At 28.0% G+C, this 21,703-nt stretch overlaps 3 protein-coding genes across 4 annotated transcripts in view; 2 read left to right on the top strand and 1 right to left on the bottom strand.

Moving 5' to 3' along the window:
- LOC129960000 (xylulose kinase-like) overlaps positions 1-6,430 on the bottom strand; it is a 59,452-nt gene extending 53,022 nt beyond the window's left edge. Inside the window, exons 1-2 of one of the 2 annotated variants that reach the window (XM_056072978.1) lie at positions 6,266-6,430; positions 5,395-5,477 (exon numbers count right to left, since the gene is read on the bottom strand). In XM_056072978.1, coding sequence (XP_055928953.1) covers positions 5,395-5,477; positions 6,266-6,313 — 131 coding nt within the window. In that variant the 5' untranslated portion in view covers positions 6,314-6,430. The remainder of the gene's footprint in view (positions 1-5,394; positions 5,478-6,265) is intronic. The other variant, XM_056072979.1, reaches the window with a different exon arrangement.
- A 521-nt stretch (positions 6,431-6,951) lies between these two features.
- LOC129959631 (uncharacterized) lies at positions 6,952-8,588 on the top strand. The gene is made up of 2 exons (XM_056072504.1): positions 6,952-7,233; positions 8,454-8,588. The coding sequence occupies exons 1-2, from the start codon at positions 6,964-6,966 to the stop codon at positions 8,568-8,570; spliced, it is 387 nt and encodes a 128-aa protein (XP_055928479.1). The 5' UTR covers positions 6,952-6,963; the 3' UTR covers positions 8,571-8,588.
- Positions 8,589-16,974: 8,386 nt separating this feature from the next.
- On the top strand, positions 16,975-18,631 carry LOC129959724 (uncharacterized). Its single transcript, XM_056072614.1, has 3 exons — positions 16,975-17,008; positions 17,337-17,801; positions 17,889-18,631. Exons 1-3 carry the CDS (start codon positions 16,975-16,977, stop codon positions 18,629-18,631), a joined length of 1,242 nt encoding a protein of 413 aa, XP_055928589.1.
- Positions 18,632-21,703: the final 3,072 nt, after the last annotated feature.

Below are 21,703 nucleotides of genomic sequence, written 5' to 3'. Positions count from 1 at the left end.
TTAGATTTGTTAAATGATTTCATTGGTGTGGTATGGAAGTTTCAAGAGGAGTGCAGTTGCCGTCCTCATCACTTGACTGCAATTGAAAATCATGAAGTCTATCTCAAAACAGCCATCATGCTGGACGAATTTCAAAATAGGATATTCATCTAATTAAACTAATTTGGTAAATGGAAATATCTCAGGTACAGGATATTACGTTTTCTTCGTAATACATGACAACTTCTGCTTCGGACACTCGTCACTGCATTCCTTGAAATCAAAATTTATAGAATTTTCTCCTTGAATAGTTTGATCTTCTTGAGTTATTTATAGATTCTGTTTTTTAGCATCGGATTATAACATCTACGAATGGCTTGATTTCAAACCATAATTTTAAAATTCTAAATATCTGCTCCTCATTGATTGTAACATTGCAGTTGAGGGAGTTAACTTACGGAATAAGATATAACGACACAAATTTCTTATCATTTTGTTTAGGTTTTTGTTTGTACTTAATAAGTTAAATTTGTATTGATATTTTTTTAATAATATGCATTTGCTTTTTAAAAATCATTTAGCTCAGTCTTTTAACTTTTCCCTTAACTTTTTAGCTCATCCCTTAACTTTTTAGCATGGCTACGAGATTTCAAAATTATTCGGTAAAATGCGTATATTAATATTTCACATACACTGGATTGTTATGTTACATCATACTAGCCGCAGTACCCATGACCCTAACATAATTAATTTGTTTGAAAATAAAGCCAAAACATGTTCTTCATTTAACATCTTTCAATATTCCTATAATCGATCCTTTAAAATTCTGAAATGTAGTAATTAATTAATTATTACACTAAAGTTTTAGGATAAACAACAGCTTTAGTTTTGCCATATGGCACATAACAATGCAATTAACACTGACAAACTTATTAAGCAAAGTAAAATCTTTTTTATGAACTCAGCCTGAAAAAAAAAAAAAGATGATAATTGGTGACTTTAGGCATTGATTGCGGAGTATTTGAACTCGAAGTTCTTAACCTCCAGTCCTAATAATGTTGAGAGAAAATACAGAACATGTGCAACTATATGGAAGATTTTGATTGTAGAGAAAAATAGAAACTTCAAAATATCTAATAAAGAGGAAGATATGTAGATGTGAGGAGAATAAAATAAATTTTAAAAAGTAGGGAGGGTGAGTGGAGAAAAATTTATTTAATAGAAGTTCCACAAAAGCATTTCGATTATGGTGCCATGCCTGGCAAGGAGAGTTATGTCAACTGAACACGTTACAATTTTTTAATCAAAAGGGGAAAACATGACTCAAAAATAAATTAGAGTTGAAGAAATTGCAATAATTTTAAAAGACAGTGTTTAATTTTTGCATGTGCATATTTTTGCTTTTATTCTATGCATTGAAAATAAAAATATTTTTAGAAAGCAATTTAATATTAACATTAGTAGAAATGTACAATTGATATACGTGATTATAGAGTAAACTAATTTTAACATTTCGATATCATCGCACAAATTTTGTTTAGATTAACTCTGAAAACTGATTAAAAATGAGAGAAAATTCGCAGGATGATGGAATTGGTGTTACTATGAAGCTAACTTTTTTTTTTTAAATTTTAAGTCAGTATAAACACATTTTTTTGTATGGGGATTCATTCAAATATAGAAAGTTTAACAATGAAAATTTAAAATGATAAAACGTAGAAATGGAAATTTACTCAATGCAGAAAAATTATCGTATGCAAATATTTATCCAATAGTACATCCTCCAAAAATCAAATACTTCAAAGAATGGATAAAAAGTTATGGTCACAATTAAATGATTTCATTCCAAAAAAATTTGCCTCAGTTATCAAACTGCATACTCGCAGCTCTTGATTTTCAAAATCAAGTCTAAATTCTTTTTTAAAAAATAAATAAATTTTTTAAAAAATGAAATTTTAAGAAAATTATTCATTGATGATCTTCATAATAATCAGTGAATTTTAAATGATTTCTTTCAGCTACTTTAATATTTATAAGGTTTATTGAACTCTTTACAGAGTGTAATTTCAATAAAAATAATAAATTAAAAACTATAAATATAATAGTAGGATTAAAATAATAACCATTTAGCAAAAAAAAAAAAAAGTAATAGTTTGTTGAGAATGATTTTCATAACACTTCTCATAAATAAAATGTTTATGAATTTGAAAGTCCTCATTTATATGCTACAGCATTTTACTAAAATTCTGAGATTCTCTATTTTTATCTCTATCCCTTTTAATAATAAATATAATTTTTGTGTCTTTTGATGACAGTCTAAGGCAAGGCCGTTTGAGCTAGAGCTATTTAACTAGGCATTTATGTATTTTGGAGGGAAAGAAATGCACACTTCAGGGAGATTTTTTTATATATATATATATTTTGATTAGACTTTTAATGAATTAAAAATAAGCAAACTATTGGCATTTTTCTGCTATAACTCCTGAAAATATTTTGACACAATGATAATTTTTACATTAACATAAAAAGATAATGTTAAAATTCAAAACATTATATTTTTATTGGCATGATTTTTTCTCTTCTAAATCAATTTTTTTTAAAATATTGCATGCATATTGTGTAGCGTTAAATTTCATTATTGAAGTAAAATTCAAATTGTTTTCATTGTTGCTATTAATACTTCATCCTTTCCCCCATTCTTTCTGAACAAAATACGAGGATTTGGCTTCTTTTTCCATGTTGAGTAGTTTCCAGTATGAAATATCGTTTTAATAAAATTTTGCTTTCTTACAATTAAGGTTTTAATTTCAGAATCAAATAATGGAGACATTCCTTTCATATAGCTGAATGTATAAATCCGTGGGTAGAAAATTAAGCAAATAAATTAAGCGATGTAAGGCTTCTAAAATAGTATGAGTTATATATATATTAATAAATTTTTTTAAAAACATATATATCAATGTTTGAAGACTTTTACTGAAGAAGCATGAGAAGTCATGAGTACAAAATAATAATAATAGTACTAATAATAAAATATTTAAGCAAAATTTTTTACAACCATTAATAATGGAGAACCAAATGGTTGACAAAGATGGCTAGTTTTTCATTAAAGGAAAAAAAAAGGGAAGAACTGCTTGTTATTTCTCTCTTAAGTAGTCTCGTTTGTAATTTATATATAATTTGAGGAAATCATTGATAATTACCTAGACAGTAAAATATTGAGTTAATACTCATAAAATTTTTAATCCTCTAGAAAACTTTTAAATAATAGATTACACTTAAATAAAAATTTATCTTAAGTAATAAATAAAAGTTAAACAATTTAAATATATTAAAAGAAAATCCTTATTTTGACAATTTAATTCATGTGATCTGTTAACAGGAATTCCTTTAAATAATAGTTTATTATGTAAGACGTTTGTTTTTTTTAAAAAATCAAATATTTTTCTGTCCCTTCCCCCTTTTTCTTCTCAAAAACCCTAGGTTATAAAATGAATTGTGGATTCAAAATTGAATTTGAAACATCTTATTGACTCTCTCAAATCCAGGTGTGTACAAGGAGCTTTTTTTCACACCATTTAAAGCAGGAAATAGGGTCATAAAACATTCCACTCCTCCTTCTTCCATTTAGAGAGAGAGTGTGTCATCTTTCATCCATTACCCAAAGGGTATAATCAATCAATGTCATTCATTATTTTGCAGGAAAATAGAAAAAAGTTCAGCTTATAGTGAACAGATCAGCATGAGACCACCAAATTGGTAGTTGTATATTTATGCCTACATTAGACTTGAAAAAAAAATTGAGTTAAATGCTTTTTTTTTAATTTAAAAGTAAAAGTTTATACAGAAAATATTAGATTTTGTTTTTTACAGGAATCTTCTGAAAATTCTACTTCCCATCCTCTTCTCCTACATAGAATATAATCTTCGATTTGGTCAGGCAAAAAAAAGGAATGAATTTTGAAAAGAAGAAAATTTTCTGAGACGGAAGAAAGTATTTTAAATGCTGTGTGATGTCCTCATACAACAACAGAAGTGGAACGAGAGAAAAAAATATAAATTTATTAATCGTATAATGTATTTGTTTATTATTTTTTTGGTAAATTGTACGCTATATTATCTTCTGTTAAAAATCTTTCCAGGATCTGTTGATGCAAATGGAGTGAAAAGATATACTAAGGATTTTATTATTTTTCAATACAGAATTATGAAATGACTTACTTTTTTAAAAAACGAACTCTTTAAATTTAGAAACTTTTTATGGAATATTTCTTTAGTTTCACTGGAAATAATGCCTATACTAACAAATATTTTTTAAGATGAATAATAGCTATGTTAGTGAAACTATTCAGTAACATGAAATTACTATTAACTTCTGTTAATTTGCAAGATTACAGCATTGTGTTCAAAGAAGCATAGAATTACATTAATTATTTCACAATTTCTAGAAAAAAATGCCCAGTTCAAGGAAATAAATTTATAATTAAACATAAAATAAATGAAAATAAAGAGTAAGCAATATTTTTTTTTTAATCTCTTACTTTCAATTTGATATCTTTTAATCAAATTTTCATTAATTATTTATATAATTTTATACATAAACTTTTTTTCTTTATATTTTTCAATTATCAATTTATTTTCACTTTCATTCTATAATTTCATACTTTCACTGAAAATTGCATGAAAAGAAACCATTAAAGTTATAAGTAAATTGTGCATAAGAATTCCCCCTCCTTCTTAGTTTATTTTAATTCATTAATTTATATTTGCCATACATTATTTCTTGTCCTTAGTTTTTTTCAGGCAATTTTTATTGCCACCGAGGTCGAGAATTAGTTTCAGAAACAGAAGTAAAAACACTTCTAAGGTAAAAATCTGTCAGTTTGTCCATACTGAGTCATGATACATCCATAACAAATGCATGTATCAGTATACCGTAAAAAATATATTATTACGCATACCACTTCATTCAGGGTTTACCGGAGAGAACCATGCGGTAGAGTGAATTAGCAGTATTTCAATTTGGCAATACGAAAGAAAAACAAATTGGCGATATCCTGACCATCCAAAGTAAGATAAGAACACTCGCAATATGAAAACATTAACATTTTCAAGCGGGACAGAAATCGTTTTAGCAGAAACTTTTGGAAATGCTAGAATTAAATAAAACAAGTACAATAATATATAATAGTGTATAAAAAATGAAAAATTTAGAGACAATCCTTTATTTTATTTGTATTTAAGTAAAAATAAACACTGCAATTTTTAAATAGAAATGTCTAAAAATTTTACTAAAATACTAAAAAAAACACCTAAATTATGACAACTTTACAAATTAAATATATGACTAAAATTAAATATGTATGACTAGTAGCTTTTTTATCTTAGGAAAATTCCTCACACAAGAAAGCTTACCTGAATTCAGGGAGATCAAAATCGAAGTTGACAAATGATTGGTGAGTAACTTCTAAATCTTCATTGATAACAACTGCTTTTAACTATAATCAAACACAATTATTAATAATCTATATAGAGATAGTCGTACAAAATTAAATACATGAAATGATATACTTGGGGGACCAGAAAATAGATTTAGTTAACTATAATTCACATATTTAATATTTTTCTTCATTTTAAGGAAGCCTTTAATTTTTTGGAAGCATTTAAAAAGTTATTTGTTAGAATTATGAAAAACCGCTGGCATAGCCCAAATAGGAAGAAAGAAAACAGAAAAAGTGACAGTGAGGAAATAGTCAATATTTACATAACTTTAGACAGGAATTTTGCTGAAAGAGCATTCTGGTATTGGAGTGAGAAAATAAGAGCCTATATAATTCAGAAGTTAAAGAGAAATCTGACTAGAAAAACTAATTGTCAATTATGAAATTTAACTTTTATACAGCATTTCATATAAAATGTACTATCCTATGATTTAAGACATCAAATATTAATGAACTATAATATTTAAAAATAAACAAACCAGAGTGTTGTAATTAAAGTATATACATAAAAGAACATACTTTATTTTACAGAAATTTCAAATAGAAATATTACTAAATAAGAAAGTGTTTTGTTTTTTTTTTAATTTGTGTTATATATCACACAATCATCACAGATAAAATGTTTAAAGACAAAACTCTTTTTCATTATTTCCAAATGGAATATTTAGCAGTATCATCAAAAATGAAATAAATGAATTCGTGGCTGTCACATAATATTAAAAATAAATGAAGAATTTTTTGACAGAAAAAAGAAAATAAAGGTTATTTAAGGGGAGGAAACAAACCTGTTGAGTACTGAAATCAAAACCAAGATAGGAATTATTTTCAGTCATGCTTGTTTTAAGTACCAATATTCAACAAAAATTCATGTTTTCAAGAACAAGTTTTTAAAAAAAAAATCACAGAAAAAAATAAATAAAGTAGCTGAGCTGGCTAAGACAAAATGTACATAAACAATTGAAGGAAGAAGTTGAGAGGATAACTCCTTCATGTTCCAAAACTAAATACTCAAAAAAAAATAATAAATTAGGTTTTAAAGCCTACTATTAAACCGTTTATGATTAAGTAGTCAGTTTTTGTTAATCAGCCAATTAAAATATTAATAAAAAATGTATTCTTTTAAATCTTAAAGTAAATTAGAGAAACAGAATAATGGAAATTCAAACCCAGAGATACGGCCGTATTCACCAACCGTTGTTAAACATCGGCTGATGATTAAACGCTGTTCAGCAGTCAAATCGGTATTCACCACACCAAACCCGTTGTCAATTTCCCCCTGTTTTCCCCCATTTTTTGATTCATGGACTTCCGATGATCACATTTGATCAACGGTTTTCCGCATGCGCAGTTCTCAAGAATTACAACTGTTACCTTAGTTTTCAAACAAACATGGAGGATTTAGATACATTGGAACTATTGCAGTTGATATTAGATAGGAGGTGAATAATTTACACTGACAGAGTTTCTGATTTGGATTTGTTAGATGAATGTGATTTTGTTTCCAATGCATTTTATCTTTGAGAAGGAGAAATTAAGCATCAATATTTTACGAAACAGTGCTGTAACTACTGAAGAGAAATTGTGTATTGCCTTACGTTTTTTTGCTTCAGGAAGTCATCAACAAATAATTGGTGATTTCAATCAAACTATCCAGTCATCATGTTGCCGGGCTATAAATGAAGTATCTAGATGTATAGCTGAAATGAGGCCAAGATTCATTTACCTACCAAATAATGAATCTGAGCGACTTGAGGTATGTTTACATTTATCCCTTTTACATCGTTCATATGGGAATCCCTTTTTATTGTTATTATATCCGAGTTGATTTTTGATTATTATTTTCTGGAATTAAAATTAGAATCTGTCATTTGTGTAATTCCGTGGACATTCAAATTTTTGAAGCAAAGGAATTATAATTAAAAGAATTTTCTAAACTTATTAATACCTTTTAGAAAACTCATCAAGTTTAGTACGATTATACTGTTTTTTGTCAATACTGTTTTACAGTTTTTTGTTCCTTAAAATACTTCCATTAAAAACATTTTATTGCATATTTTCTATCTGGTTAATCTAATGACTTGCTAATAAAATAAGTTATTTCATATCTATACATATTCATATCATTTGTGTAGTCTTATAGTTTTTTTAATTATGTTATTATGGCGATATAAGTTATTAAAAATTGATAATGTATGTATGTAATATTTTTTCAAATCATTTTTAATTAACTTTTAATATTACTTTTATAACTAGAATTCATCTGTAACAGTTTTTGCATTTGTTATGCTATAAGAAAATTTTCCCATTCTTTACATAGACAGTGTACATGTTAATCAATTTTAACCTTGCTCCTTTTATTTTTCAATTTTGTAAATCTGTAAAAATATAATAAAGAATTCAAGTATTAAAGATTATTTGCAATATAAACTTAACATTTTAATTATGCTTTATTCCATATTGAAAAATCTTATTCTTCTACCCCTACCATTATACCACTGTATATCAAAGATTATGGCAGATTTTTGTATGAATAAAGCAAGAAGGGTTTTTGAGAAACAACCACCTAAATAATAAATATGTTTTCGTTGAACAAATAATATTTTAAGATTAGGAAAAAAAATATTCTTTCTGTAGAATATTTTCCAAAGTTATCTGCAATCACTTACAAATATTTTAGAATGCACATTTCTAGTGATTGAGAATAGAATATCTTATGTCTTTTTTTTATATATATAAAAAAGTTTTAAAAAGTACTGTATAAATGAATTCTAAATTTAGTTACAAAAAATGGAATTTTTGTCTTATATCAAATATTATAATATTTAAAAAATTTAATATTATAATCAAATAAATTATAATATTTGTGTTTATACTATCAATTTTTAAGTATGTCATGTAAGTATTATTGTTAAATTAGCAATTTTTTTCATTAGTTATTTATAATATAATTAATTCTTATTTCACATTTCTCAGATTAAAGACTTGCAAAGATATGGAAGAAATAAGGAACAGCCTTTTCCTCCTGAAAAAAAAAAAAAAAGAAAGAAAGAAAAGCAACAAACAAAAAAATCTTTTTCATCTATCTGGTGATGATTATACAGGATTGCTTTTTGTATTTTTGAAACTTTCCTGTATGACTCATTTCCATGATTGTACACTGTTTTCACATTGGTATATAAGTTTTTTTTTTTTTTTTTTTTTTTTAGTAAATTGATTTTTTATGTTATTATTTATTTTATAAAAAAAGAATTATTGCAGTTTTTATTATGATTAATAATTAGAAATTTAAAGAAATTACTTTTGTTACTTATAAATTGTGTGATATAATAATGTGCTTAGTTACTCAATATAGCTAATCTCTTTTACAATATCAGTTTACTTCAGCTTTAATCTTCAACAATGTGTATAAAATTAACATTTTTTAAAGAAATCAAATTTTGACCTTTGTTATCTGCTGAAAATGATTACCAATTTTTATTAATGTTTTCCTTCTCATTACATAACAAATTTTAACATTATTTCTAATGTATTCTCTACCTGATTATTTTTTGAATTTATCTGTATAGAAATGACTAAATAATTCCTTATTCCCATCTTTGAAAATCAAATGTATTTTTAATTTGATGTTGTTCTTTTTATGATTTATAGAAAATGACATGCATGTATGACTCATATCAGTGTAGTTATTTTTTAGTGGTTTTATGTGCTCATTATCTTATTACAATATGTATATGTATTAGAGAAATAAAAAGACACATATAGAAGAATTTTGTATTAAGAATCAGCATTAATGTTGCACCTCTATTGACACTTTCTTGTAATTCTTGTAGAAGAATTTTGAATTAATAATCAGCATGAATGTTATATTTTAAAGTACCTTTAATGGAACTTTGTTTTAATGCTTGTAGAAGCTGTAACTTCTCTGTCAGAATTTTCTTTTGTAATTCATATATGTTACTTTTCGAGTCAAATTTGAATAAAATAGATTTTTGTATACAGAAGTCCTTTTTTAATTTTGCATATTTTAAGACATTCTGAGAAGTGTGTGAAAAACAAAGAAAATAGATTAATTGTGATTTGAAAATTTTGGAATTTGAAAAACAAGTATAGATAATAACTTATCCGAGTTAATTCAAATTTCTACAAATTATGATGCAAATATAAAATTTTAAAAAAGAGGTTTTTATTTTAAAAATTCAACTTAATTTAACTGACAGTTTAATGTAACCTATTAGAATAATATTTAAGATGATTTCAAGAAAAAAAATTTTGTGAAAAATTCTTTTACTTTTTTGAAACATTTCAATTTGGATCATCTTTCATCAAATTTAAATATAGAAAGAGATTCCTTGTTTAAATACACAAGATCCTGAGTTGAAAAATTTGACAATTAAACAAAGGAAATTATGCTGACTTAACAGTATTTAGTTAGATGTTGTGCTCATAGGTTTATGATTTCAGGAAGTAATGATTGTCATGAAGATATGAATAATTAAAACATCGTTGGAAATTAATATAATAAAGTGACAGATATTATTCAAGTATGAGTAGAAACTAAATGTTAAAATATCAAAAAATTAATAACTTTTTTGGTACAAAATCCTGGGAATAAAAAAAATTAAAAAAAAAAGGCAAAAACTTGTTGAAACAAATGGAATTTCACATTTACTTGAAAGAATTAAAATATCATTACTAGTTTCTGACAGGCTAATCAAGTTAAACTGTGTTGCTTTTTGATTAAGTTTGAATCATCAAGCAGAAAGTGTTAAAAAATTTATTGTTGGTTGTTGATGTTTTTCCACTCAATTTATTTGTACAAAAGTGAGTGGTGAGTGCTTATGATGTGCAAATTAATCATTTCTTTTATTCAAGGATAGCAATTCTAAAATAAGTATGGTTGTCATCAATATTTATATTATTTTTATGCAGATTTGTAATGGCAAGATTGTGAAGTACATGTTGTCAAACTGACAATTAACTCATTCAAATTTAAAGAGTTGTTAAATTCATTGTTTATAAAAAGTTTTAGATATGAAATACAAATGAGCTAATTCACTTCCACAATAATAAAATATTATAAAAAATTATTGCATGAATATTTATTTTGGCAAAAAAGGCTCTTGTTTTTCATAAGAATTCTTCAATATTCATATACAATTTTCACTGACTTTTGTTTATAATTTGAATTTTCTGATTTGCAGCATATATTCTGAATGTATATATTCTTCTTATATGTATATATTCTGACATTTATAACAATAAATTTATATCTTTTTTTAACAAAATATATGTAAAAATTTAATATTCTGATAGTTAATAAAAGAAAATTTTTCCATATTTGCTTTTCGATGGAAATAAAAGCATACCACAGAATAAGTATTTTTTACTTTTATTCCGCTTTGAGGGAAAAAAATTATCTCAAACACTACTGAATATGTAGACAGCTAATACATATTTAAATATTGACACCAAAAACAATCTTAGTATTTTTTTTAAAATATAATATATTGAGGAAGTTTAAAACCTATTTGTTTAAAAATAAATGCTGAAAGTCTAATAACAATCTTAAAGAGAAGTTTGTAATATATGCTATAAACTTCATGCAAACAATTATATGGGATTGCCAGAGATATCATTGCAATTTAAATAACCTTTGGAAATTGAAATATTTTGTGTAAATGAAAATTATTTACTAATATGAAAGTCATAATACTTGTAAGCAAGATTTTATACACTACATTTTCTCCTCTTTTATTATATTAAAAATACAGGATACTACAATTTTTGTTAAATTCATTGTTTAGAAGAAACTTCAATGAACTCCTCACTTGCGAAATCAGTTTGCAGCAGTTTGTTATTTCTATTGTTTATCTCTACTCTATAATTATATAAAAAATGTTTAAATATTTCCATAAGTAAATGAACTAATTTAAGGTTAATATGCATTTTTTTCAAAAATTTAATTCAGATAGACCTTTTGTAAAAGTTTAATTCATTGGAAAACTATTCAAAGCACAGCTAATATGCATATTCTCAATTCAAAAGAGAGCAAATGCTCAAATGTTTTATTACATAATAATAGAGTGGAAATTTAAAATATACTTGGTTAATAATGTATAGTCAGAGAAACAATCCTACGAAAAGCTATAATATCATGTAAGCAAATCGGTGAGATTATCACTAGGCAATATCACCTTCGTTTTCTCGTTTGATCCTTGTACACATCTGGGAAAGAAACAAAATAACAACAAAAACACGAAACAGCGCCACCCATCAGCTGATAATCATGTGATATATATAGACCAATGAAGATCCATTTCCGGTTGAAAAAGGCAGAAAAAGCTGATTGTCGTAACCTTGATGCTTAGTCGTGAAATTACCGTTCGTGAATACCAATGATCATTGGTTGATGATTAATCGTTGATCATGGGTTGAACGATCCGATGTTTAGCAACCGGTTTGGTGAATACGGCCGATAGAGATGCATAATCCACGATTTTTTGAATAACAAATAATAGTGCTATTGTTATTTTTAAATATGCGTTCCAAATATCTGTTATTTCAATCATATTATTAATTAAAAATTATTACTTAATATTAAATATAAAATTTATTAATTGTAATTAATACTTAATTTACTAATTTAATTAAAGTGTGATTGAATTAATTTATCTGTTTCAGCTTACTTCTTAAATTTTATTTTTTTCTCAAAACTATTTATTTAGTTTATTTATTAGAATTAACCATTTTCTGGAAAAGATGTTAAAAATATATGTAATATCTTTAAAATGTTTACTTTAGTCCTATATTCTACCAATAGATGGCGCCAGCAGTAAACAGAGTACATGTAATCAAAGTCAATCATGTCACGAGCAATAAAAAATGATCTGCATGGAATAGTGCATCATCAAATACGAATATCGGTCACTCCCGTAAAGTGGAGCGGTGTTTCGCACTTTCCAGTGAAGCCTCGCACTTTCCGGTAAAATCACCGCTGCGATAAATTTCAGTGATATGCAATTCAGTGATACGATACGATACGATAATTCCAATAACCGGTCCGTTCACTTTTCAATCCAATCACAGATTTCTTTCGAGAGCTTTCATTGGACAGATCGTATCGTCACCGCTCCGGCAAATTTCAGTGATATCGTATCGATTATTAGTTTCTATCGTGATCCAAAACTTGTAATCGAAATATCATCAGTAAGATCGTGTGAAGGATTTGAATCACACCCCTCTTTGAAAACTATTGATCACTTGTATTTGTGACTTTTTGATATTGGTTACGTAATAACAGCTCTGAAAATATTCGTCATCCCTATAATCCACGATTTTTTGAATAACACATAATTTTACTATGGTTATTTCTAAATATTTGTTCCAAATATCTCTTATTTCAATCACATTATTAATTAAAAATTATTACTTAATATAAAATATAAAATTTATTAATTGTAATTAATACTTAATTTACTAATTTAAGTAACGTGTGATGGAATTAATTTATCTATTTCAGCTTACTTCTTAATTTTGATTTTTTTTTCAAAACTATTTATTTAATTTCTTTATTGGAGTAAACCATTTTCTGAAAAATTTGAATTAAATATAAATGTCATTTCTGTATTCTGTCATATTTTGCCATTTAAATTGTTGACTTTAGTTATATATTCTACCAATAGATGGCGCCAGCAGTAAACGGAATATATGCGAAGTCAAGTCACAAGCAATTAAAAAGGATTTGTATGGAATAGTGCATCATCAAATGCGAATATCGGAAAGTCAAGGTTACTCTCATGAAGTGGAGCGGTGACTTCAAACTTTCCAGTTAAGATAAATTTCAGTGATATGCAATTCAACGATACGATAATTCCAATAACCGGTCCGTTCACTTTTCAATCCATTCACACATTTCTCATTTTCTGTTTTGTTCGAGAATAGAGATACATAATCCACGATCTTTTGAATAACAAATAATTTTGCTATTGTTATTTTTAAATATTTGTTCCAAATATCTGTTATTTCAATCATATTATTAATTAAAAATTATTACTTAATATTAAATATAAAATTTATTAATTGTAATTAATACTTAATTTACTAATTTAAATAACGTGTGATTGAATTAATTTATCTATTTCAGCTTACTTCTTACATTTGATTTTTTTTCAAAACTACTTATTTAATTTCTTTATTAGAGTACACCATTTTCTGAAAAATTTGAATTAAATATATATGTCATTTCTTTAAATTGTTTACTTTAGTTCTATATTCTACCAATAGAAGGCGCCAGGAGTAAACGGAATATATTCAAAGTCAAGTCACAAGCAATTAAAATGGATTTATATGGAATAGTGCATCATCAAATGCGAATATCGGAAAGTCAAGGTTACTCTCATAAGTGGAGCGGCGACTTCACACTTTCCAGTGAAGTCAACGCTCCGATAAATTTCAGCAATTCAATGATACGATAATTCCAATAACCGGTCCGTTCACTTTTCAATCCATTCACAGATTTCTCCTTTTCTGTTTGTTCGAGAGATTCCATTAGACAGATCGTATCGATTGTTACTTTCCAGTAAATCACCGCTCTGGTAAATTTCAGTGATATTGTATCGATTGTTACTTTCCAGAGAAGTCACAGCTCCGGTTAATTTCAGTAATATCGTATCGATTGTAACTTTCTATCGTGATCCAAAAACTGTATTCGAAATATCACTAGTAAGATCGTATCAAGGATTTGAATCACACCCCTCTTTGAAAAGTATTGATCACTGGTATTTGTGATTTTTTGATATTGGTTACGTAATAACCGCTCGTAAAATATTCGTCATCCCTATTCGAGAGCTTCCATTTGACAGATCGTATCGATTGTTACTTTCCAGTGAAGTCACCGTTCCGGTAAATTTCAGTGATATCGTATCGATTATTACTTTCTATCGTGATGCAAAACCTGTAATCAAAATATCATAAATAAGATCGTATCAAGGATTTGAATCACACCCCTCAAAGAAAAGTATTGATCACTGGTATTTGTGACTTTTTGATATTGGTTACGCAATAACCACTCGTAAAATATTCCTCATCCCTACTTGTACCTAGAGATGCATAATCCACGATTTTTTGAATAACAAATAATAGTGCTATTGTTACTTTTAAATATGCGTTCCAAATATCTGTTATTTCAATCATATTATTAATTAAAAATTATTACTTAATATTAAATTTAAAATTTATTAATTGTAATTAATACTTAATTTACTAATTTAATTAACGTGTGATTGAATTAATTTATCTGTTTCAGCTTACTTCTTAAATTTTATTTTTTTTTCTCAAAACTATTTATTTAATTTATTTATTAGAGTGAACCATTTTCTGGAAAAGATGAGTTAAAAATATATGTCATTTCTTTAAAATGTTTACTTTAGTCCTATATTCTACCAATAGATGGAGCCAGCAGTAAACAGAGTACATGTAATCAAAGTCAATCATGTCACGAGCAATTAAAAATGATCTGTATGGAATAGTGCCTCATCAAATACGAATAGCGGGCACTCCCGTAAAGTGGAGCGGTGACTTCGCACTTTCCAGTGAAGCCTCGCACTTTCCGGTGAAATCACGGCTCCGATAAATTTCAGTGATATGCATTTCAATGATACGATACGATAATTCCAGTAACCGGTCCGTTCACTTTTCAATCCAATCACAGATTTCTTTCGAGAGCTTCCATTGGACAGATCGTATCGATTGTCACTTTCCAGTGAAGTCACCGCTCCGGCAAATTTCAGTGATATCGTATCGATTGTAGTTTCTATCGTGATCCAAAACCTGTAATGGAAATATCATCAGTAAGATCGTATCAAGGATTTGAATCACACCCCTCTTTGAAAAGTGTTGATCACTTATATTTGTGACTTTTTGATATTGGTTACGTAATAACCGCTCTGAAAATATTCGTCATCCCTACTTGTACCTGTAAGATCATTTTACAAATCACCATTCAATAAGTTTATCTTGAACCCTACTTTTTGTCCATTAGTGATTGTGCTGAGATCGCAAATTCCTGATATTTGCTAGATATTCGGCTAGACATTTGCGCTTGTGATAATTATTTGAGGCAATTTGGGTAGAATTCTTTCTCAGATTGGAGATCATATCTTAGGGAAAGATACATTCTATGAAATGCGTGGACTCCTTGACTGATTTTGTAAGAGCATCTACTTTTTCGTTCCACACGATACCAAAGTGGTCCATAACAAGAGAGATTTATTATTCTTGATTATTTGTGTGTGTGTGTGTGTGTGTCAGAGGCGGTGGTAGCAGGGAGGCAATCGCCACCCTGTCGGAGAGATTCAGAGTTTCGTCGGTAAAGGTGTTTACCACTTCAGGGTGGTTGTAGAGAGATACGTATTATCGAATATGATTTTTTTCAAAACTATTTATTTAATTTCTTTATTGGAGTAAACCATTTTCTAAAAAATTTGAATAAAATATATATGTCATTTCTTTCAAAAGTTTACTTTAGTTTTACAGCAAACAGAATATATGCAATCAAAATCATGTCACAAACAATGAAAAATGATCTTTATGGAATAGTGCTTCGTTAAATGCGAATATCGGAAAGTCAAGGTCACTCCCATGAAGTGGAGGGGTGTCTTCGCTATTTCCAGTGAAGTAACCGCTCCGATTAATTTCAATCATATGCAATCCAATTATACGATAATTCCAAGAAAAACCGATCCATTCACTTCAGTGGGTAAGGAACTTTCCCTATGCATGATTCAACTCTTGTTCGAAAGCTTCCATTGGACAGATCGTATCGATTGTTACTCTCTATCGTGATCCAAGACCTGCAACCGTAATGTCACTAGTAAGATAGTATCAAGGATTTGAATAACCCCCCTCTTTGAAAGGATTGATCACTAATATTTGTGACTTTTTTATCACAGTTTTATCACAGTACCAGTTTTATCACAGAATGTAAATATCACAAAAAATAATTTGTAACTAATAAATTATAACAGTATATAAAGAATCACAAAAAAGTAAAGGAGCATCTTCTTTATTTAAATCACCAAAAAGTGTTAACATCACTATACAGTCTGTGGTACTATTACAAATTTTTGAAATGCGATCTTAAAAACATAATGCATCAATTGTACTGTCATTAAGCCTGGAATGTAATTTTATGCAAAAATTACCAGCTGTCGAAAACGCTCTTTCGGCATCTACGATAGTTGGTGGTACTGTTAGCAATTTGCGATATACTTTTTCCAAATATTTACCTCTAAATGCCTCATCTTCGAATAAATCGATTTCTCGTGGGATGGTTTTGGATATACCTGATTTCTGTATTGTATTTTAGTTTGTTGAATTTTTTTTATCGCTAATTCTAATTTTTGTTCAAGAGACAATTCCTTTCACCTTAGTGCCAACATAATCTCCGATAACTGTACTGTCTGTCCACGACAAGAATACTGCTAGACATTCGTCTATGTTTACGGCGGGCGCTATAGAAACAGGTTGCGGTAGGGATGATCCATTTTCAATGGGTGGAATCGGAAAGAAGTCTGGGGGGGGGGTATTCTTTTTCTTGGCGTCAATGTGAAGCGATAACAGAAAATCTATTGCTCATTCGTCTTCTCGCTTTAATCGCAGTTGCACGTATCTTTATATTCGCTTAACTTATTTCTTTTATATTTTATTAATCTTTTCTTTGGTTAATATTAACTGCATTTTATTATTTAATTTTTTTTTTTGTCTCGTAAATTTTGACATCCTTTAAAAAGCCTTTTCGATTTAAGAAAGGAGAGACTTTAAAATCACAAGCACGTAAAATTGTGCATAATGTTGCAGAGTTCTGCTCCGAAGAAGCTGCAGCAAAATCTTTGAAGGTTCCTCTTCCACAAGCCATGAAAAGAGCTGCTCAGGCGACTGGAGTGTCGGAAGGCACTATTAGGAAAATTAAAAATGAAGTTTCGACACTGGACAAAACGGAAGTTTTGAGTACTCCTGGAAAGCACCGTAAAAGGCCTATTGACCGAAATTGTGAAATTGACGACTTCGACAAATGTGTTATTCGTCAAACAGTTCAAGATTTTTACGTCCAGCAAAAGAAAGTGCCTTCTTTAAAAAAATTACTTCCCGTATTGAGAGAGAAGTTGAATTTTCATTGGAATAAGGAATCATTGAGGAAAGTTTTGCATTCAATGAATTTTCGCTGGAAGAAATGCGCGAATAAAAGAAAATTTCTCATCGAAAGACCTGATATTGTGTTTTGGAGAAACAACTACTTGCGAAAAATGAGGCAGTCCAGAAAAAGTAAATAACAGATAGTTTTCATTGATGAAACGTGGGTCGACAGTAATCTAACATTTAGAAAATGCTGGCAAAGTGATACAATTTCAGGAGCCGAAATAAATGTAAATTCCAAAAATCGATTGATCATTGTGCATGCTGGCTCGTCCACGGGATTTATTCCTGGCGCTCAATTAATTTACAAAGCGTCAACTAAAACTGGTGATTATCATGGCCAAATGAATTATGAAAATTTTGAGAAATGGGTGTTGGAAAAACTCATTCCAAATTTGCGCCCAAAAAGTGTCGTGTGCATGGACAATGCTCCATATCACACAAAAGTTGCAAATCCGACACCTACCAAATACAGTACGAAGAAAGAAATGACCGATTGGCTGATTAATAACGGAATAGAATGCGATAGGAAAATGAGGAAAGCGGAACTGTATTCGCTAATTGATAGGAATCTCCCTAAAGAAATCATATATAAAATTGACAGCATAATAAAAGAAAATGGGCATTATGTCTTGCGACTTCCCCCCTACCATTGCGATTTAAATGCGATTGAATACGTTTGGTCTTCAGTCAAAAGACTCATCAAAGAGAGAAATATAACAGGAGACTTAAGTTTAGAAAACTTACAGAATCTGTTGTGCGATGCTTTGGGCGGAGTGTCTTCCAAGGAATGGGAGGCTCATTGCCGTCATGTGGAAAAACTTGAAAATTCTTATTGGGAAAAAGATGGAATTTTAGAGGAAGTAGTAGACGAACTGGTAGTTCAAATTGGAAGTACTGAATCGGATTCCGATTCAGAAGAAACGGAATCATGTGACAGTGATTCAGAATTTTTTTAAGAAACTACACAACTGTCACTCGATCTCTGCTAGTTTTGTCATTTTAAAATAATATAGTTTTGCATTCTTTTAATCATAATTAATATATTTTATAAATAAAAAGTGAGTTTTAAAATTGCTTTTTTATTTCTTTTCGATTATTCAATTATAGATTATAGCAGAATGGAATTGTATTTAGTCTAATACATTTTGTTTCTGATACATTGTTATTATTTTCTATTTTTTTCATTAATGTGTTCTTGATTTCTACCATTCATGTTTGTGTTAATAATCAAAAGTTTCAGTTTAACATAGTTTTGATTGTCCTTATTTTTTAAGGTCTGTTTTATTTATTTATTTTGCAGATTTTACTAAATTTAAAGCATGAAATTTAGTCAGTTAATTGCTGATTAATTAATTTTTATAATTGTTATGATAATACTTTAAATTGTAGAAAGTGAAACGAAGAAAGAAACAATAGATTCTAATATTTATCAGGAAATAATAGAATATTTTAGCATGAAGTTACTATGGGCTAAATTAAGATAAAACCTTGGAAATTAATTAAATTGAAATTAGAGTTTAAAATATCATTATATATATACTTTTATAGCTTTTTCTGGATCAAAAACTTTTATTTAATGTTATAAACTGAAATTTAATAAAATAATTATCGTAAATTAGAATTTAACTTTTTAGCATAAATAAGATCGCCTTTTGAATTGATCGATATATGGAACTGGAAAATATAGAAATCCATTTCAGATTATATTTATAAAAAAAATGCACAGTTCAAACTTTTAAAGCAAATTATACTCAAGTAAAATTAATTGATCATTCATTTTGAATTTTTTATTTGAAAAGTGTATTGAAAATTTATTAAAAAAAAGTTCTTGCAGGGAACTTTGAATTCCATTATTTTTTAAACAAGTATATTTCACAATTCAGTATTTTATTTTCATCGAAATTATTGAGTAATTTCCTTAAATCTACAGGTATAATTAATTTAGTTATCTACTATCACAATCATTGTCAAGATAAAAAAAAATGAGGAGGGGAAAAAAACCCCGTTGTTTTAACCTTTTGCTCTTAGTGTTAAATAATAATTATGAGAAATTGTATTTATAGTTTAAAAAAAAAAGAATTACTTTGAAATTCAAAATAGTGATTCTATTATGCTATATGAAAATATTTAGAGATTAAAACGATTTAATTTCTTTTCTGGAATTGAATGAGTATATGCAATTATTAAGAAGTAATTCTATTAAATTTTTATCGCTAAATATTATTCAACTATATAATGGTATGAAAAAATATTATATTATAGGTAGCGCATTACTTTTTTTTCAATAAAATAAAGAAAAATAGTCATTTATTGAGACTTGTTGTCTCGCCTCTCTGTAGTTTCAATAGCTTTCCTTCTTAACTAGGATTCCAAGAATCTAAAAATTGTATGCACGTTAATGTGAGTTAGAAGGATTAAAGTATTTAACGAGATTCCTTTCTACTCAGGTGCACTGATTGTGATAGTAAAACGGTAGCAGATATGTATTCTCAAACGGTATTGATAGGCTTTGAATAGAAATGTGAAGAACATTAGGAGTGAAGAATTTTCAACCCCGAAATGATAAAATGCATGCAGGAATTTGGATCCTTTATTGCTTCGAGGATACATTGAAAGGAAAAGCTCATTTATCACTCTTATTTGAATTGACAGCTCGTGAGAAAATTTTTTCTTTGAAATAATTGTATTTCTTTTTCAAGCCGGGGGAAATGAATAAATGGTAATCTGGAATACAAAAACAAACTTTTACCGCGTTTTTCGTAGAATAATGTAAAGCGATATTGGGCTTATTTAGTTGGGTTCCTTTAAATCTGGGACATCTGGCACGTGCATGAATGAACACTTGAATTATCTTCAAATTCAGAATACTTTTACATATAAACTTTGCGAAATTAATTATGCTGTAAAAAGCTTGTGCATATTGAAAATAAGTTACAAATCACAGTTTGATTTTTAAAAATCTGAAAATTGATAGTGTGGTAATCATTAATTTTGTGTTTCGGGAAATATTATATACATCAGAAAAATAAATATAAATTTGGAAAGGTTTCAAACCTATTTAACAATGAGCATTTTACTTTAAAACAAAATAAAAGCACTTTTATAAAATTTATGAAATAAGTACGATTAATTATGTTAAATTACGATTAATTATGTTAAATTAGATTACCTCGCGTTTGCTGCGGAGAATTTGATATTAATAACTTATATAAATTTAGAACAAATGAAATGAAGACGATTAATGTTTTGTCATGCATGATTTTACTTCTTAATTTTTTTTTTCTTCTTGTGTAGTCGTTAGACATACAAATATTTATTCAGTTTTTCTATTTGATTTGTTTTGTTCTTTGTATACATATGACAGGAATGCCGGATATTTTCAATATTCCGAGTATGCAAATGATTTTCAGCTGAGTGAATTATTTTTTTAAATTTGTTTTCAAGAATTAAATGCAATAATACCAAATATCGCCACTTTGGCGCTAAACGTGCCAATGTAAGAAACTTGAATGAATTTCTACCTCTGCGAAATGAACGTTTCCTACAGTAACCTGTTTCTATAACGCCCGCCGTAAACATAGACGAATGTCTAGCAGTATTCTTGTCGTGGACAGACAGTACTGAATTCTTCTGAATGTCGATAGGTTTGTGGGTAAAAAAATTTTAAGAAAATTTATCATAAACTTGATCAGATTTGAATTGGTTAATCGCTTTTCTTCATTTTCATTTTTAAAATCATTATAATTATGTAAATACTGTAAGACATGCCTTTCTTCTGTGCGATTTTTCAATGCAATATATAATTCTCCAGATAGTGATGTGTGTTGTTCTTTCAGTGACTGTAACATGAAATTTACTGTTGCATTAGCTGTTAATAAATTAGAATCTATCCTACATAATGCCTCAACAGCCAGTTTTAATATTAAGTTTATATTAAGTTATTAAAACCTGTTCCGGATATTAAGTCGAATTCACTATCTGAAAAATTAATTTGCACTTTCAAGTCGATTATTGCATTTTGGATTGGG

Source organism: Argiope bruennichi, chromosome X2 (genome assembly GCF_947563725.1).
Source record: "Argiope bruennichi chromosome X2, qqArgBrue1.1, whole genome shotgun sequence".
Lineage (NCBI taxonomy): Eukaryota > Metazoa > Arthropoda > Arachnida > Araneae > Araneidae > Argiope > Argiope bruennichi.
The sequence above is the reverse complement of the archived record's forward strand: the minus strand, read 5'-3'. Positions and strand labels throughout refer to the sequence as shown.

Bases quoted from the DNA above. Each gene is read 5' to 3' on its own strand.
- LOC129959631 (XM_056072504.1), top strand. From the start codon at position 6,964: ATGAATGTGATTTTGTTTCCAATGCATTTTATCTTTGAGAAGGAGAAA. The intron at 7,234-8,453 runs GTATGTTTACAT...CACATTTCTCAG, and splicing joins ATGAATCTGAGCGACTTGAG to ATTAAAGACTTGCAAAGATA.
- LOC129959724 (XM_056072614.1), top strand. From the start codon at position 16,975: ATGTTTACGGCGGGCGCTATAGAAACAGGTTGCG. The intron at 17,009-17,336 runs GTAGGGATGATC...ATAATGTTGCAG, and splicing joins CGCTATAGAAACAGGTTGCG to AGTTCTGCTCCGAAGAAGCT. The intron at 17,802-17,888 runs GTAAATAACAGA...ATACAATTTCAG, and splicing joins AATGAGGCAGTCCAGAAAAA to GAGCCGAAATAAATGTAAAT.